Source organism: Colossoma macropomum, unplaced genomic scaffold, assembly GCF_904425465.1.
Source record: "Colossoma macropomum unplaced genomic scaffold, Colossoma_macropomum, whole genome shotgun sequence".
In the NCBI taxonomy this organism is placed as follows: Eukaryota; Metazoa; Chordata; class Actinopteri; order Characiformes; family Serrasalmidae; genus Colossoma; species Colossoma macropomum.
Genome location: NW_023494802.1, coordinates 5,155,463 through 5,167,847, shown reverse-complemented (window position 1 = coordinate 5,167,847; position 12,385 = coordinate 5,155,463). Strand labels below are relative to the sequence as shown.

At 38.4% G+C, this 12,385-nt stretch overlaps 1 protein-coding gene across 1 annotated transcript in view; it reads left to right on the top strand.

Moving 5' to 3' along the window:
• The first annotated feature begins 998 nt into the window (after window positions 1-998).
• cpne9 (copine family member IX) overlaps window positions 999-12,385 on the top strand; it is a 75,010-nt gene continuing 63,623 nt past the window's right edge. The window contains exons 1-2 of the mRNA XM_036592169.1: window positions 999-1,186; window positions 10,189-10,229. Of these exons, the coding sequence (XP_036448062.1) occupies window positions 1,110-1,186; window positions 10,189-10,229 (118 nt within the window). The 5' untranslated portion in view covers window positions 999-1,109. The remainder of the gene's footprint in view (window positions 1,187-10,188; window positions 10,230-12,385) is intronic.

The window sequence follows — 12,385 nt, the reverse complement described above, 5'->3', positions numbered from 1 at the left end:
ATAACAATAAGTAGCAATAGTTGTAATTATTAGTTTATTGAAAAAAGACTGTTTTTAGTAAAAACAAAGGTTCTATGTAGAACTATGAACAGGCAGAACCATTTGCATGCTTAAAGCTTTTTTTGCATGGTAAAATGGTTTTTCAGATTGATTGAGAATGTGTTGTATATGGTTCTACATAGAACCTTTTTAAAAGGGGGTCTGTTATTGTTACAGTGTCAATCTTTAACAATTGAAGGCCCTTTTAAGTGTTATATAGAACCATTTTCAAAAAGGTTCTGTAGGGAATCGTCTACAGCACATTCACTATCAACCTGAAGAACGCTTTCACCATGCAAAGAACCCATTGAGTGTTCTGTATAAACCATTGTCTTTACTAAAGAACCCTTGAAGAACCATCTTTTTTTTAAGAGTGTAGTAGTTGTAGTATTATTGTTATAATAATAATTATTATTATTTCTATTAATAGTGGAAGTTGTAGTAGTATTGTTATTATATTAGTAGTACTATAAATAGAAGTGATTTTCCAATTATTATTATTATTATTTATTTTTATTGTTGTTAGTAGTAGTAATTGATATTAGTATTAGTCAAAAATATTAGTTATTGCTGCCATTATGATTATTATTTATATATTATATTATTTATTATATAAATTTTAGTATAAGTAGTAGTAGTATTAGTTGTAAAGATGTTCCAATGATTATTAATTTTATCGTTTTATTGTTACAAGCAATAACAGAATTAATGTTATGGATGGAAGTGTTAGTCAAAGTAATAATAATATGATTGCTGTCATTATTGTTATTATTATTATTATTATTATTATTATTATTATCGCCGGTCTGTTGACATAGCTGCTGAGTCCCCCGTGCAGAAATGGGCGTGGTTTGTGTTTCCGTTCAAAGGCGCGTGCAGAGTCTAGCCGGGGCTGTGGACGCGCGCGCTCTGTGGAGACTCTGCTGAACACTCTGCTCCTTCACTACTTCAGCTCTGCTCTGCTCTGCTATGAAGGAAGCGCCTCTCATTCAGACTGGAATGCGGGGCTGAGACTCGGAGCGAGTGAGGCTGAAATCAGGAGGAGAGACTGAGAGAAACTTGAGGAGCAGATGGCATCGATCGAGGAGTTTGACCCGCTCCACACCAGCGTCCCCGCCACCAAGATAGAAGTTACTGTCTCATGCAGGTGAGCCAACAAAAAGGCACTTCTACAAGGATCTGTCTGGCATAAAGCTTTGAACTTTAAATACTCTTAATAAATAAATTACATCATATATATTATTATATAATAATGTTATAAATTATACTATAATATTATACATTTTATATATTTGTGTATATATATATATATATGTATGTATATATATACACACAAATATATATATATATGTTTAAGTATATTGCATTAGACATATTGCATTAGACGCCTCCGTCTACATGGCTGTGTGTTTCCTCAGGCTGACCTGCAACCACTGAGTTGGTTTACTGAAATGACTAACACAGGCTTCATTTATAAGTTTACTGTTATGGTTCAATTTCCCTTAATATTTCCATTTCATATTTAACATGGAAGCTCCTTACGTCAGTCGGCCGCAGAATTAATGTATTTATCTGTATAATTGTATGTGGAATATAGTGTAGATGGAATATACAATGAAGTACAATAAATACAGTTGTATTCAGTACAATATGACAAATACATTTTGTTGATTTTCTAAGTGAAAAGAAGTCAATACATCCTATTTTGTGGAATTTAACATATTGGAAAAAAAAACAGTAATTGTGTGTGAAGATGTGTAGAAGTGTGTTCTCTGTAGGGGATGCGTTAACTTATTTTCACCTAAAAAAAACAACTAAATGTTATTTGACCGGGGTGCCCAAACTTTTGCACAACCGCTATTATAATTACTGCATTTTTTTATTCTGCTTTATTGTATATTTGACTGTTCTGTTCTATACTCCATATTTCTTATGAGAGCTCCTCACTTAAAGAAATAATGCATGTGGCTGTGAAATTCTAAATACAGTACAGCAAATACTAGAGTGTACATTTCATACCCAGAAAGACTTTCTTACTAGTGAATTCAGCTACTTTAAGGTGCACCAACTGCGGACCATTCAACACACACAACTCATAATCTGCCATAGTAAAGCACTGACCAATAGACTGGGACACTTTGGAGCAGCCAGCCACGAGCCTTAGGTCACCATGCCCAATGCCAAGTGTTGGCTAGAGGGGTATAAAATCCCCAGCACTGGACTGTGGAGCAGAGGAACTGTGTTCTCTAAAGGGATGGAGCTCCATCTAATACCTTTGGGATGAGTTGGAGTAATCCAGAACTGATCATCCAACATCAGTACCTGACCTACCAAATTCTCACAGCAATGTTCCAACATCTACTGTAAGGCCTTCCCAGAAGAGTAGAAGCTGTTACTGGAGCAAAGGAGGACAAACACCTTATTAACACCATTGATTTCAGAAGGGCGGGTGTAATTTGTACAGTACATCTATTCAGGTCTGTAGTCCACTGCACTGTATTTATTGTCTTATACATTTGCTGTCTTATATTTTCTTGTATAAATTACTGTGCAAACATCAGAGACCACCTATTCTTTATTCAATTTCCAGTAAAAATGGCCATCAAGTAAATCATTTTCAGTGTCAGAAGTAGAAAACATGATTAACAGAAAATTACACAGTAACCTCCAAAACTAAATCTGTCAGAATTTCATTTGTCCACTCTTCGCTTTTGTAACCCTGTCAGTTCAACTCTTCCATCCTTCTAATCCTAAGAAAGCTTAAGACCAGTTACAGCTGTGTCCTCTCAACAGCAGCTGCTCCCAAAGGAGTCACTGACATTATGTTCCCTTTCAAAGAGACACTAACATTCCCACAAACAGCTACCCACCTTTGCTGCCTCGCCTATTTTACTCTCTTGAGCATCTAAAATAGCTGTAGCAGATCTTTCTGAAGGGGAATCTAAGCTCCATGGACAAAAGTTAGCCACCTTGCATGTTTAAGGTGGTAGTAACTTCAGACTCCTGCAGATGATGTTGCACGAGTATGATCGGGCTATAAATACCTGCAGGGTGTGTGACAGAATTCATAGATTGAGAAAAGGTGGTTCAGTGCAGTAAATGTCTTGTTTGATGTGTGGAAAATAGGTTGCAAAGCAGATGTTAATGATTGGCAAAAAGGAGCGATTGCATTTGGGCATGCCAAAGGCCATAGTGGGAAGGAAGTAGCTGAATTTGTAGGTGTATTGAAGTGTATGGTCATACAGGTCTATCAGCAGTGGCAAAAACCTCAGTCTACAGGAAATTCTCGGCAGTATTGCGGCCAAAAGACGAAACTGGTGATAGGATCATCTACATGCATAAAAAAGGGAAAGGTCAAAGTGAAAAAACAGGATTTGTACAAACCAGAGTTACAAGAAATATTAAAAGACAACCGTGCAAGACCTGGTAGACCACCAAACCTGTCCCCATCAGATAAACAGTATTTAAAGCTTTCATCTTTGAGAGAGAGGAGAAAATCAAGCTGCTTCAGATTTGCAAAAATCCACAGGTGTTTCTGTCCATTGTTCCACTGTAAGAAGACAACTCAGCACTATGAGTCTGAAAGGATGTATAGCTGTCAAGAAGCTCTTACTGAGAAAAGGAAACAGACAAAACAATGGACTGAGCACCCCAGACTCCAGACCTCCCTGAATGTGTTTGGGATTAGGTGGATTGTGAGAAGCAGAAAATGCAACCAACTTCTAAGACTGAACTTTGGAGGTGTGAAAAATATCCCTGCAGATTTCTTTAAAAAACTGAAAGCAAGTCCTCTGAAAAGAATAGAAGCTGTAATAAAGGCACACTAACAACTGAAAAATATGCTACTATGTGTAGTAGTTGAGGATTCTGTGTAAGCTTATGTTAAATAAATAACTTGTAATAAATTACATTTGCAAAATACTGTATATAATTTCATATAATTTCAACAAAGCCTACTACTTCTTGTGTTGTGCAACAATAAAGGGCATGGACTGGCTTTGTTCAGCTTTGCACTGTCCAGTCCTAACTTGGCTCTGTCCAGCGTCCTGGACAAGGCTTTCCCCAGCATGGCAAAGGATAAAAACCCACTGGCTGACCGCTGTTATCACAGTTGACCCTTTGGTGCTGAACTCAGACCAACTTTCCATGCCCACACGCTAGCCGTCCTTTCTTACCTACATCCTAACCTTTAGCCATGATGAGAAAAAAAGATGCAGAACTAATCTGAGATCAGCTTTAAATGGCAAGTGCCTGGCTGACCTCCGCTCTCGCTGTGCTTGTCCCCTCGCTGGACAGACGCAGCTGGCGCCAACCGCCAGCCCGGCCTTTTATCCCCTCTTGAATAATGAATGTGTTGACTGCTGATGCCGCCTTTGTGTTTGCATAAAGCCTTAACTTCACTTGATGCGTTCCCTGATGTCGCAGGAAGGCTTTTTTTTGACAGAAGACACATGTGCAGCTCCCCAAAAGAGTGCCTGCTGAGTTTCAAGGCAAAAAATGGTGTTTATTGGATTGGGATGGTAGTCATCTCAGGATGTTCAAGTGACAAATCGTAGTTCGGCACAAAGGAGAAAGCAGACGAGTGAAGAAGAATATGCAGCAGAGCGATTGCATTTCATTCCACCAGGGTGAAACCAATTTCCCATCTCTTTATTGGATGTTGTTTTAAAGGCAAAAACTGTTTTGAACAACAAAGTTGTGATCCTGCTGCTTAACTTATGCTGTAATGTTAAAGGACAGTGTTGGAGTAACGCTGTTCACTCAAATTAAGCCAGTTCTACTAGTTAAATAGTGCCAAAAAGAGGTTTTTCATGCAGTGACTTACAAGAACTACTTCTGGTTCCCTAGAGAACCATTTAAGAGATGATTCTTTGAAGAATTACCTTTGTAAATTAGATGTACACAACCTTTTTAAAAATGTAGAGATTCTATGCTGCACACTAACAAAAGATGGTTCTTCAAGGGTTCTTTAGTGAAGGCAGTGATTCTATTTAGAAACACATCTATAGAGAACAATGTGCATGATTAAATTGTTCTTTGCATGGTGAAATAGTTGTGTTCTATATGACTCTATATAGAATGTTTTTGAAAAGTATATAACACCACATATTTTTATAAGCTTGACATCATAACAGTAGCATATCCCTTTTTGGTGCTATACAGAACCATTTTCAAATAGGTTCATTAAACAACCATTTCAGGCTTTAAATTTAATGTACAGTTAGTAGTACAGTCAAAGTCAATAGTCATCTGAATCTTTTACATAAATACACCACCAAAAACGTCTCTCAATGCCCGATCAAACTGCATCCAGTTAGGGTAGTGAAGACTTGTTGATGTTGTTTCGGACACTGTATGATTCACTGTGAACTATAAAAATGCACAAAAGTTCACTGTGTATCTGAACACTATGGTCAGCCGGTTTAGATGACAGGTGCTGTCCTGAATTCTAACTACCCATGTCATGCAGGCACACTGACACTAGATTACATTTGCAATTCCTGTTTAAACATAGCTTCATTTCGGAAATGTAATATTCACAGTTAATCATTAAAGGAAACATCAGAAATCACCTGGATGTGAAGGGGAGTCAGAATTCAATTGGGTTTTTCTGAATCATTAATTTAAGGTTCGATTGTGTGCGTTAAATGGGTTTTAAGGGTGCATTTTTGTATGTGTTCTTATTGTAACTTTTTTTAATTAAAAAATAAAAGGCCTGGAGTCAAGACCGTCTATGGCATGGAGTCCATGCAACTTATTTCGTAATATGTGTAAAGGGTCACATGGTTAGAATAGATCATGTCTTGTCTTTTTTGACTTTTACGTGTTAGCATTTTAATCCTGCTTGGTTTGAAGTACAATCTTAAAAATGATGGTTCTTCAAGTGTTCTTTAGTAAAGGAAATGGCTCTATATAGAATAATGAACACTCAAAGAACTCTTTGCATGATTAAAGTGTTCTTTGCATCGTGAAAGTGTTCCTCAGACTGATGGGGAGTGTTGATGGTGCTATATAGAACCTTTTTCGAGAAGGGTTCTACAAAGCACCAAAAGAGTTTTATTGTTATAATGTCAAGCTTGTGACAATAGAGGAACACTTTTTGGTGCTAAATGGCTAAAAAGGTTCTCTATACCACCATCTACAGCACATTCTCCATCAGTCTGAAGAACCATTTCATGATGCAAAGAACCATTTAATCAAATAAAGGGCCATTTGAGTGTTCATGGTTCTATATAGCGCTATTTTCTTTACTAAAGGACTCTTGAAGAACCATCATTTTAAGATGTGTAACTACAATATTGTCCTGTGTGGTACTGTAGCATTTAAAATCTGAAACGTACAGAACAGGATTTCTGATGTTCTGTAAAGCTCGTCGATTCTGGCTACAAAAGAACACATTTGTGGGTAAAGCATGGGCAGTTGGGTTGTATATCTGACCCACAAGCCACTTGGCAACCTTTCTTTAAAAGAGTGTAGTTGAATGCAGCAACAATTCATCTCACTAATCAACACCTTACCTGATATCTCACTCATTCAGGCTTTGAGCTCAGGTTATGAATTACCATCTGACTGGAATCCTAACATATCTAGTCTATATGGTTTTTCAGAACAAACTCTCGGTTATATGTAGGAGATGAATGTGAAGCTCTGTTTCCCCTCAGTGCTTTGTGCTGCCAAATTGTTAAAGCACTTCGCGAGGGAAGCCAATTCATCAAGCTTGTTTGTAGCTGTCATCACAGGGCACACCAGATGCCTTCCTGCCTCTCTGTCACTCAGTGTGGGGAGTTTGGAGGAGAATCACAATGGGCAACATGGTGCCTAACAAGCTCCAAACTTCTAGCTGATCTCTGATTTGTTTATTACTGAAAATACTGAGAGTGGATATCCATTCATGATGGTTAAAAGGGCATTACACCAATTTGTTCAAAAAATCTGTATAATTCAACGGTTGAGATGTAAACAAAGTCGTTCAGAGTGGTTTGATGTTGCAGTGTCCGACCGTGGGGCGCACTGCTGTGGGAAGCTCAGGGGTGTGACCATGCAAAGTGGCTCTCAGAGTGCGCTCACATTCCCAGTGTAAAAAGGCTTAATTGTTGTTGCTGTTGTCCCTTTTTGGTGCTATATAGAACCATTTTCAAAAAGTTCTTTAAAGAACCATGTACAACACACTTTTCATAAAAGGTCTTTCATAGCCCTGTTGTATCTCCGTTACCAGTGTGTGAAACGTTTCTCAGAGAATGGACCAATAGAAATGCTCCAAAATCACTTGAAATAAAATTCTTTTACATTAAAGCTGCACTATGTAAGATTTGGGCATATGGAGACCTCTCTGGTGGAAGTGTGTAATTGCACGCAATGTGCAGATGAACATTTTGTAGCTTGGGTTGTGCTTCGGACCCCTTCCCTCAGTGGATAAATCTGATGACTGTGAACGTGTTGAAAGAGAATTCAGTCAAAACTTGGTGAAGGACGTGTCTTCCGAGGATGTGAGTGAATGTTCTGCTATAGTCTTCATATCTTCATCAGTATAATGTTGATTTTGCTTTTGAGACCTAAACATTGAGCCGGAGTTCCTTTCTGACTGTGCATGTGACGTTAATAAATAAAGACATGTAATGTGGTCCGAAAAACTGACATCTCTGACTTTTAAATGATTATTTCAGGCTTTAAATTTAATGTACTGTCAGTAGTTCAGTCAAAGTCAATAGTCACCCAAATCTTTTACATAAATACAACCCCAAAACGTCTCTCAATGCCCGATCAAACTGCATCCAGTCAGGGTAGTGAAGACTTGTTGATGTGGTTTAGGGCACAACATAGTTTACTGTTAACTATAAAACATGAGCAAAACTTCACAGTGTATCTGAACACTATGGTCAGGGGTTTAGACAACAGGTGTTCTGAATTCTAACTACTCTTTACACGGCCGCATGTCACTATTTACACTAGATTATGTTTGCAATAATTGTTGCTGTCGGTGTTGTTGTAGGGGTTATTTGTAGTGTAGTTGTGTTTGTTAAAACTGTGTGAGAAGGGTGGGTTTTGTGAGTGTGTGTGTGTCCACCCTCCTCATATGCAATGTCCTCCCCTTGTTTTGTGTTAGTGTTTATTAAAGCTCCAGTGCAAAACTAAACAAGCAAAGATCTGACACAAACATATCTTGGCTGACTGACTATATTCAGGATAAGACAGTAACTGTAAATGTGATTCTGGCTGAAGCACCACTTTAACTGTCCATTCCTATAAAACAAGCAGCACTATTACTACTACAGTCTGTTCAGACACATCCATCAATGTTCTCAGCTCAGCACAATTGGGTGGAAGAATCTCCTGCTGTGATAGGAAGGATTGAGATTTGTTTATCTTGAGGTGAAACGTCACAGGCAGAGTCACACCTGATGTCTCAGGCAGCCTTCTGGAGCTCATATCAGCACCCAGCTGAGAGAGGATGGATGGAACACATTTCCCTCTTGGGTTGCATGGCTATCGTCCCTCCTCCCTCTTTCTGTCTTCCTTCTTGTCTCTTGTCCACCTCTCAAATGCACTGTTCTTGTTCAAGATAATGTACGGGAGTACAGTAGTCTGACTAGATTCTTAAAAATAGGTTCCTCAGTGGTTCCTGGATAAATTAATGGTTCTACAACCTTAAAGGCGATCCATTGTTCAGGAGAGATTTCTGAGGAGGTGAGATGTAAGATAATCCACATACATAAGGAAGAAGAAACTCCTAACAGCCTCCTGGAAGACCTGGTAGACCACCAACTGTCTTCATCAGATGAACAGCACTTAAAGCCTTCATCTTTCACAGAAGGAGAAAATTCAGCTGCTTCAGATCTGAAAAAATCCACAGGTGTTTCTCTCCATCCTTCCACTGTGAGAAGACAACTCAGTGATGGACTGACCACCCAGGAGTCCAGACCTCAACATCACTGAATGTGTTTGGGGTTATTTGGATTGTGAGAAACAAAAAATGCTAAAGCAACTTCTAAGACTGAGTTTTGAAAGTGTGAAAGACATCCCTGCAGTGAGGCTCCAGAAAAGAATGGAAACTGTAATAAAGACAGAAAGCAGACAAACTAAATAATCAAAGTTTTGACATTATATTTAGTTGTTGAGGCTTCTGTGTATTTTTCCATTAAATATATGATTTCTGCTTTTTCCTGACACTGAAAAATGACTTTATGGCTGTTTTGCCTGGAAATTAAATGATCAAAGGGTGGTCTCTGATATTTGCATAGTATTGTAGAACCATGATGACTCAAAGAATAATTTGAGCATTTATATCAGGGGTGTCAAGCTCAAACCACTAAAAGGGCCATGTTAAAAAATCTCCACAAATCCCTGGGCAAGCTGTGTTATTTCATTTTACTTGACATTTTGCCATGACCCGAATGGTTCAAAATATGCCAAAACTATAAATAGGCATAGAACTGTGTGACAGGCCTGAATTGGCCCCTGGGTTCGGGATTTAAAAACGTTCTTTGCACAGTTAAATTGCTGGTCTCTATGAGGCAGAAACTGTTGTATATAGTCCTTTAAAGAACCACCCACTCAAAAGATCCTTAGAAAACCAATAGTGATTAATCTATAGCACTGCTCTGAACAGCACTTTACAAGGTGCATCTGGTGGTCCTTATTTGCCCACCCTAACCCCAAATGACTCCACTCACTGAAATAGTGCTCAAATGGAGGCTTCTTAACTAAAAATGTTCTCTTGAGGTGCCTTGACTCTTAAGAAAAAGCTTCAATTTCAGAAATAAGAGTGAGAAAAGACCATTATCGCTAATGCTGTAGTTTTCAAGAAAACCGTTTAAAGAGCACGGTGAAAGTGGAGAGTCTGTAATTACAGTTTATCCATTTTTGAGTGCATCTGTTTTGCCCATTTACTTGCATTTCCTCTGGGCAATCTTTGCAGATCTCTACTTATCATCTTAAGCAACAACAAGACACCAAAAAAGCCTAGAGATGGGAGAGCATAATGCAGTTCTATTCATTATGTATACAAGCCATTCAAGCTTCTATAGTCATGGATACCATGTTGCCTCAGAGATGTTAATGAGGGTCTTTTCGTGAGTCCTTCTCTTTACATCCTTAACCCCATTTTGTCAAAGTAGCATTTTCATTTGTTTTTTTTTTATGTTTCCATAGGAACCTTTTGGACGTGGACACGTTCTCCAAGTCTGATCCAGGTGAGTGAAATGTGTCAGCTTGTTAGCAACTTGTGCACTGGTCATGGATTTTGGTTGAGAAATGCTAATTTGGATTAGTTTTGGATCACTTCTTGTGGTTCGTTCATTGTGATTTTTTAAAGCAGTGTTAAGAGCAACTGGCATTTTCAAATTCCCCCAAAAAAAAAATACTCATAAAAAATAGATGGTTTTGAGGTTCAACAGCGATAATACAGAATACTTACGGCCATGTTTATGTGCCTGTGGTGGCCAACACAAGCCGTTTAGTAAAAAAGTTATCATGGTGTGCTTTACCTTGATGTTAGTTACTTAATAATTATCTCAGTTTCAGTTAATTCCTTTAAAATGTTGCATATATTTAAACTGGTTATGCAAAACGGTCCACTGTATGTGTGCATTAGTAACAAATTGAGCTGCTCAACTGGTTTAAACCAACTAGACAAATTCATGTTAAGTGCTGTGCAGGAGTCAGAGACTTTTCAGGTTATTTCATTTCCACAAGCCACAAACCAAGTTCTTTACTCATTTTTCAGCATCAAGCAGAAAACAAATATTTAACAGAAAATTACACACAACAGCCAAATTTAACTATACAGATTTTGATATATGGATTTTTTAATATTTAGTCCCCCATTTTGTCCCCCATTTGCCCTTATTACAGCTTTCATTCCTTTCAGGAGACTTGCTTTCAGTTTTTCAAAGAAATCTGCAGGGATATTTTTCTACACCTTGAAAGTTCAGTCTTAGAAGTTGGTTTAGCATTTTCTGATGCTGAGTTCTGGACTTTGGGGTGGTCCATTTTTCTGAGAACACCAGCAGCTTCAGCCTCATCGGCCTTCATGATGTCTTCAATCAACAGCGAATCACCAACTCCAGATGTTGTTATACATCTGCAAACCTGGACTGATCCTTCATGATTGATTGATGATTGTTGACATGGTCCAAAGGGTCTTTCAATGCTTTGGTGGTGCACATTCTGCCTCCTGTTACTTCCAAAGATCTACTTTAGACTAATGTAAAATTTAGACTAATGAGTCTATAAAACCTTAACATCTCTGGTGTCCAGTTTACAATGTTCTAGTGCAGATGTTCTTCTTTTTCTCTATTACCTTTTCTCAGTGAGGTTCTTCTTGACAGCAACACATCCTTTCAGAGACATAGCATAGTTGTCTTCTCACAGTGGAAGGATGGTCTCTCAAAGATGAAAGCTTTAAGTGCTGTTTGTGAGTTCAGACCATGCCTTCAACATGGTGGTGGTGTTATGAGTGAAGACTGATTGAGGGAGGGGGGAGAGCTCTGAGAACTTTGACTGGAGTTTTGGTCAGCTTCTGTCTGTATCTAGAAGGCCGGATTCCCCTTATAGCTGTTGTAGTACTGATGCAGGACTAAGGAACAGGGAGGAGATGGGGTGACGATGGGGATTGTGAACACTTTGTCACGGGAACGGAAGGTGAGGTTGTGAATTCTTAGGGTGTTAGATTGGGAGAAGGAGGGGTTTCAGCCATGTTCCTCCCCCCAAACTTCAGTTATAACGTAACTACATTTTATCTGACAGGGACAGTTTTGGTGGTCTACCACGTCTTGCAGGTGATTGATGGGAGTCTTGTTTTCTCTGAAGGTTTTATCATTTTTTTTTAACTCCAGTTTTGAAAACTCCTGTTTTATGTCTTGTTTTCCTTTGACTGTCTCCTTTCTTATGCACATGCAGTCTTATGTCTGATTTCCTCAGCAATTTCTCCTGAAAAATGAATAACTTAATGGCAGGTTTGGCTGGAAATTAAATATATAAGGTGGTCTCTGACTTTAACACAGTACTGTAAATTAGTTTCTTTACTGCAGCTCTTTAATTTTATTTATTTTTTTTATTGTACAGTATTTAACTTATGTACAGCTTGGCCTTGGAGTTTAATTGTGATTTTCTCCATTAATTTAAAGATAGCTCAAGGCTGGGCATTCACCCTTTAAAATATAATCCCAAACCTCCAAAAACAGATCCTGACCTAGTGTGTCAGAGGTGCTCCTTTTCTTTCCCCTATTAATAATCCACCCTAATGCTTGGGGCAATTAAATGCTTGGCTGACCTCGTCTGAGTCGTAGTAATTTGTGTCTTGATTCGATCTCATTAAAAGCTCCTTAGGTGACCTTCTCAAGGTCAT